Source organism: Nuphar pumila, chromosome 5, assembly GCF_984573655.1.
Source record: "Nuphar pumila chromosome 5, dmNupPumi1.hap1.1, whole genome shotgun sequence".
In the NCBI taxonomy this organism is placed as follows: Eukaryota; Viridiplantae; Streptophyta; class Magnoliopsida; order Nymphaeales; family Nymphaeaceae; genus Nuphar; species Nuphar pumila.
Genome location: NC_143253.1, coordinates 26,386,231 through 26,393,002, shown reverse-complemented (window position 1 = coordinate 26,393,002; position 6,772 = coordinate 26,386,231). Strand labels below are relative to the sequence as shown.

At 39.7% G+C, this 6,772-nt stretch overlaps 1 protein-coding gene across 1 annotated transcript; it reads left to right on the top strand.

Annotated features, from left to right (window-relative positions):
- The first annotated feature begins 2,809 nt into the window (after positions 1–2,809).
- On the top strand, positions 2,810–5,316 carry LOC149837193 (pentatricopeptide repeat-containing protein At2g30780-like). The gene is made up of 2 exons (XM_090007271.1): positions 2,810–3,532; positions 4,107–5,316. Exons 1-2 carry the CDS (start codon positions 3,053–3,055, stop codon positions 5,235–5,237), a joined length of 1,611 nt encoding a protein of 536 aa, XP_089863397.1. The 5' UTR covers positions 2,810–3,052; the 3' UTR covers positions 5,238–5,316.
- The last annotated feature ends 1,456 nt before the right edge of the window (positions 5,317–6,772 follow it).

Here is a 6,772-nt window from a genome sequence, read left to right as displayed (position 1 = left end):
GGTCATTTGATACCCCATTTGGATCTAAAACCAGACCCCTATCAGTCTGCCTTATTTGAGTGACATAGGTTTTTATTTCATTTTGTAAGAGTCATATCTCCCCAACGGAAGATCATTTTTCAAATTCGTAAAAAGGGTTTTCTTTCTCTATGTGTCTAGTTTATATCTGAAAAGTTTTATAACTTTTTATGCTCATTTGATATTTCGAACCTGTTAAAAACCGATACATGTTATAAAATGTTATAAAACTTAAAAGGTTGGGAGGAGCCCCCAGACCCCTCTCCTATAAGGGTAAAAACTCTGAATCAGGATCTACAACTCATTTAGTTGAACGATGCTACACACGCTGGGATGAACCCCCGGACCCCCCTCTTGTAAGGGCAAAAACTCTAAATCAGGCACATAAGTAGAAAGAGAAGGGAGAGAGAGTGAGAGGGTTGGTGTTCATGGCCTTCTTCAGGAGGAACCCTTTACCTCCCTTGATTTCTTCTTTAGAGAGAGAGAGGGTTTTACAGTGTTTTACGAAGAAGGAAGAAGAAGAAGATGACGATGGAGCAATGTAGGATCGTCTGTTGGATGTGCACAGAAGTAGAGAGAGAAGAGAGAGAGAGTGAGAGGATTGTTGTTCATGGCCTTCTCCAGGAAGAACTCTTTGTTTCCCTTGATTTCTTCTCTAGAGAGAGAGAGGGTTTTAGAGTGTTTTACGGAGAAAGAAGAAGAAGACATGTTTGTCCTTTTTTTGAACAAAAAAAGAAGAAGACTTTGAAGAGTTAACATCATCCTCGACTTTCTGGATGGAGGACATGTTTGTCCTTTTTTTGAACTGTTTGTTTTTCCTTTTTTGAATGAAGGGCATTTTTGTCATTTTCTCAAACCATCACTTTATGAGAAGAATAGCAAGAAAGGGTACTTAAGTCTTTGCAACAACACCAGAGTCCGATGCAAAGTTATGTCAACATACACGGGAATACGAGCTCTATGTGCTTGTATATGTGGTTCTCATTCAAAGCCCCGAACACAGACGTGGGATTCAGTGAATCATCGGGGGCGAACATACACAACCCTCTCATATTATCTTCTGTGACTAAATTTTTTGATATTTACACGAAGAAACCGTCCATAGCTCTGTCTGCCGTACTTACTGTCACTGTCCTTGCAGCATGAAACTCCCTGAGCCCTTATCCTGCCACCGTCAGCTTTAGTTATAGTTTGTCCATGTACGTACATCCTTATCCTTTAAACACTAAAATCTCAGTGTTTAATAGTGTTTCTTATTCTTTTACGTACCTAGCGAGCTTGATTCAATTATCCCATTTTCCTTACATTCATTCACTATTGTGTTTGCGAGTGTTATGTGGGTTAGAAACTTTTTTTTGTGACAATTATGATATTGATTATTTTTGTATTATTTAAATGTCGAATATGTATTTTAGAACATGTTTCAACCCTGTAAGCTACATTTCTTCATTTATTTTTCTTTTAATTTAATCAAAATTTCTTAATTTTTATTTAATTTTTTTTATTTTTTCTTATCATTCTTTAATACACCGATTCAAGCTTGGTTTGATTCGTTTCTATTCGGGCTGATTTTCTGAATCATTTTGGAACACAATTCACCTCTTGAATCGGTTTTTACCACATTGCATCAAGCACTTCAGATCTTTCCAACCCTAAACAAATAGATAGATGCATGTAGAGTTTCAAGAAGTTGAGATGCACAAAGCTTTTCACTTATTTTGTTATCTTCAAATAAGTCAAATTAAAAATTATTTCCTATTTCTTTAATTCTCATGGGATCTATAGGGTTTGGATTCAGGCCAGATGTGGCCAAACACTAGATCCAGCTAATCAGGCATTGGTAAAACGGATTCAGATTCAAATGATGGAAAGCTCATAATAAATCCAGTTCTTTACATGTAATCAAATTCGAAATATCCATCAAATCCAAAACTCTATTAAATTCGGTATCCAAACATCAAAACCATGTTCACATCTTATTATGATCAGATATGATTTATTCAGTTGGATATCAAATAAAATCCTATCGGTTGTCATTCTTACCATAATGTGTTGTTTAGCAAGAATATGGCTATAGTCCCCAAGGGGTTTGGCACAATGGAAGGAGCCTTAGGCTCTTAGCCACTAGGCAGAGGAAGCAGATCAGGTCATGCTGAACATCCGATTTGCATTTTAAAAAGCTAAAAAGTCAACCAAAATGCAAACAGACGGCCACGATGTCGGCATGAGAAAAAACGCTCATGTTCACCTGATCTGCTTCCCTAGGCAGATGGTCATGGTTCCATTATCACGACCGTCAGTTACTTTTTTTTTGGATTTATAACTTAAAGAAGCTGCACCTGGCACAAAGAACTGGTCGCGTTGGCTCAGCCTGCCGTACCTATAGCCATCATGCCAACCGCGTAAAACTTCGAGGCTAGAACCCTTGCCCCCCGAAACCTATGCTACTCATTGGCTTGAACAGAGGACGATGCCTATGAGAATCGAACTTTTACTGCCGGTCTAGCAGCCAAGGTCACACCCCACTGCACCAACCTTCCTTGGGCGAGCTTGAGCCACTTGCATTAACTAGGGCAAGGGATAAACCTTTGCTTAGAGACTTTCTAGGGCAAAGGGTGCGCCACGGGTTTACAATTTCATAAGAAAGAAGAATGGAGGGAAAGCTTCTTGTAGGTCGGTAGTATTTGTTACACGTTAAATTTGCATTATAATAGCGCAAAAAAAACCAGAATAAAGCTTTACAGATGCTTCTGTTGATACGTTAAATTGGCGTTACAATAGTGGGAAGCCCGAAAAAACTCTGAATAAAACCCGACATTAAAGAGAGAGAGAGAGAGAGAGAGAGAGAGAGAGAAGAGAGAGAGAGAGATGCTAAGGGCTAGCAGGCTTGCTCATGGTTGCAGTGAAAACGAAGGCCGGCTATGTACTTCTGATTCGTGAGGAGCTGCTCATAATCATTCGGTCGTCTGCCCTTCTTCCCTCCCATTGATGGAATGAGATTGAATATTTCTTCGGTTCTTCCGACCAGAGATAGATGTCATACCCTTATCATTACTGCCGGAGGCTCGCAAGATACAGGGCTTTAATCTGGTCGAGAACCCTCCTCCATCATCATCGCCCCTCGTGTCCAGATGAGAGAACCCACCCTTCTCCTTCCCCTCCGCTTCCTACCAACAGCTCCCATCGGACCACCTCCCCCCCTCTCTCCGCCCTCGATCGCGCCCTGACTATTCGCCATTGTTGCAGCAATGGCGGCGGAGCACAAGGCATGCCGCCGCCGCCGACGACGACAGTGGGAGGCAAGCCTGAGAGAGGAGACGGTGCGCCCAGAGATTTGATATCGGAGTTGGCGGTTGAGTTGGTCGCCGCCGCCTCCGGTTCGGAACCGGAGTCCTCCCACAGCAAGGTGGCCGAGATCTTGGAGGCGGAGCTTCCCTTCTTCATGGCTGCCGATCGAGACCTTTCCGTCCGGCTTCTCGATCGCCTGGAGCCATGGCCTAACCTCGCTCTGCAGGTGAGTTACTGCTTTTCCCCCTTTTGAGCTCTTCCCTCAAACTTTCTTTCCCCATCCAATCATTGGGCACCTAATTGTTTTGTTTTGCCTCTTGTTGAGCTTTCTCGTTCTTGGTGTGATGTGCTTCAATTGTTTCAGCAAATTGTAAGGTTATGTTATCGTATCAAACGAGATTCAAGTGGAATTTATAGGTTGTAGACTCATCAAACTGCGGTTATTGAGACTAGTGATGATTGGTACCAACTTTGGGAGATCCCACATAAATGCCAACACGCAGGTTAACTTAGTGCCCTCCCGTTCTGTAAATGCAATAAATAGTGATTGGTGGAACACTATGTCAATCTTTCTAGAGTTTTGCAACAATTAGAAACGTAGAAAGAAAGAAGAAATTCGTGACCCAGTTGAGATTATTTAACCACAGTGAACTTAGTTAGAGCTTGAGATTCTGATCTACGGCATAAAAATTAAGGAGATTGCATGATAATACAGATGCCCAAGTTTGTAGTTGACTTGCTTAGTGGAATTTTAATCCCTCATCTGAGTGTCCTTGTTGTGTTTCATCATCTTTATGCAGGTTTTTAATTGGAAACGTCAACGTGTGGATGCTGGTGTTTCAGTAGTTGCGGAGGAGTACTCGAAGGCCATGATAATTGCAGGAAGGGTTAAGAACATTGATCTCGCCTTTGAGTTATTTAGAGAGGCATGCACCAAAAGAATACAGACGACCTCAACTTATAACGGGTTGATGACAGCTTACATGTACAATGGACTGACTAAGAAAACTTTATCTTTATTCGAGGATCTGAAAAAAGATCCACATTGTAAACCGAATATAGTGACCTATAATGTCCTTTTATCAGTTTTTGGGCGATCGATGCTCATAGATCACATGGAAATGGTCTATGGGGTAATCCTAGAATCAAATTTGACCCTGAACTTTAGTACGTATAATACCCTTATTGCTGGTTATATTACAGCTTGGATGTGGGAGGACATGGAAAAAATCTTTCAGAAGATGACTTCAGACCATGTAGAGCCTAACACTAGTACATACTTGTTGATGCTTAGAGGTTATGCGCACTGGGGGAGACTTGAGAGAATGGAGGAGATCTATGAATTGGTGAAGGATCATGTAAACAAGAGAGAGATGGCTCTCATAAGAGCTATGGTGTGTGCCTACTGCAAGTGTTCTGATGTTGATAGAGTTAGGAAGATTGAGGCGCTGTTGAAAATTTTACCAGAAGAAGAACAGAGGCCATGGCTGGATGTCTTGTTGATTAGGGTCTATGCTCAAGAAGACCTGGTAGAGGGAATGGAAAATTCCATATCTAGAGCCTTTGAGCGGAATACAATAGTTGTAACTGTGAGTGTAATGCGGTCAATTATATCAAGTTATTTTAGATGTAATGCGGTGGACAAACTTGACAAGTTTGTGAAGCAAGCAGAGTCTGCAGGATGGAGGCTCTGTAGATCACTGTATCACTGCAAAATGGTAATGTATGGTGCACAAAATCGTCTTGCTGAAATGGAAAATGTTCTGGATGAGATGGAGACTTACAATTTTAGTCCAACAAAAAAAACATTCTTGATACTCTACAAGGTTTATGCAAAATACGGCAAAAGAGCTGAAGTGGAAAGAGTACTGAGGACAATGTGCAAGGCAGGGTTTGGTATCCCAATGGATGCTCTATCTTTGTATTCATAGCAAATTACTTGTATTCAAAGAGAGGTCTCGAGGCAATAAAACTTGTCATACCATTATAAACGGTTATTTTCCCCAGAAAGAGCATGTACCAGTGAGGTTGTTTTCCCTTCTTTATAATAATTTATTTTATTCATGATATTTTTGTAAGCTTCCTTTATGGAAACAAAGTTGACATGATATTTGGCATAATCCATCACTCTCTTTCTGCTGAAATTGTTCTGCAATTTTTAGTTTGTCATACGGCTAGTCCTTTTCAACTAACTACTGTGTTTGTTATTGCTACTGCTGAAATCCTTTTTGTATGAGGCTATTTATCTGTTTCCTTTTGGAACAGGTGGTTACAGTGTTTGTTGAAAGCTGGTCATTTTAGTTTACCTACTTGCTTATGATACACAAATTTTAACTTAATTTGTTAGTGAGTTGCATGTTTGAGTTTATGAATCTCTAGGTAAACCCTACAAAAGATATGTGCATGTAATGCAAATCAAAAGGTGGAAATGTAAGTGGTGATTAAATCTTAAATTTGCTTTCAGGAAAGAAAAATCCATATCCCTTATGAGATTTGAAAAAGCATGTGATGATTATTCCTTGAAGATTTATAGTTTCAGGAATGATAGTTGTTTGGCCAAATTTCTTGCAGTTAGGCATCACCGAGGCTGAGTGAAGTGACCAGCCTTATCCTGATCGGACCTCATGAAATGCTGTTCACCTAAATTGACATAGGATCATCAACTGCAGAACCATATTTGAGTAATCAACTTCATAAATCATTACATTGTTATTGAGTATCAGGATGATTCTATTGATATATTTAATTCTTCACTTATGAGTTCCTAGGAACTAGACATTCAATCTATGTTATTACACTAGGACCACAACTGTGTCAAAGTAAGGGTTTTGTCAAATATTTGTTGATTAACCCAGTGAACTTGGTTCAGAACAACTTGGCAGGTGATTGACTGATTATCAACTTGGCAAAAAGCTGGGTGGCACATGGAGCCTCGGTTTAAGTTGGCGAGTTTAGTTGTTGATTTGAGACTTTAATGAGACACTCCTGTAATTGTGATCTTGATACTCCATTTTCTTTTGAAATTTATGTAGTAATTTAATTTTTGAATACTCTCTTCCATTTATAGAAAGTGAAGGATCATTCCCTTTTTTAGAAGACAAAAATTTGGTGCTGTTTCTTTTGGTTTAGAAATATTACATTAAGTGTGCAAGTGTTGTCCAGCCTTTTGGGTATTTTATTGGCTTGGAGCTGGTAGATATTCAAGTTTTTTAGGTCATTTAAGGTATCCTTGTTTCAAAGTAACTATTAGCATTGGAAAGGCTGGGTAATCAGCTTGCTACTTCATACACAACATTATTCCTTTTTTTCTAGTTTCTATGGTCAATTACACTTGAGACAATCATTTACTCGATCAGAATTAGAAAGCATGTGAGGGGCCAGTTTCCTATTGGTTTCTGCTTCTTGGTTGGCTATTGTGCATGTAATGCATGTTATTATAGTTTTTTCATGGATTCTGGGTGTTTTG

Excerpts from the sequence above, each read along its gene's own strand:
- LOC149837193 (XM_090007271.1), top strand. The coding sequence starts at position 3,053 with ATGTCATACCCTTATCATTACTGCCGGAGGCTCGCAAGATACAGGGCT. Across the intron at positions 3,533-4,106 it reads GGCCTAACCTCGCTCTGCAG|GTTTTTAATTGGAAACGTCA; the intron begins GTGAGTTACTGC and ends ATCTTTATGCAG.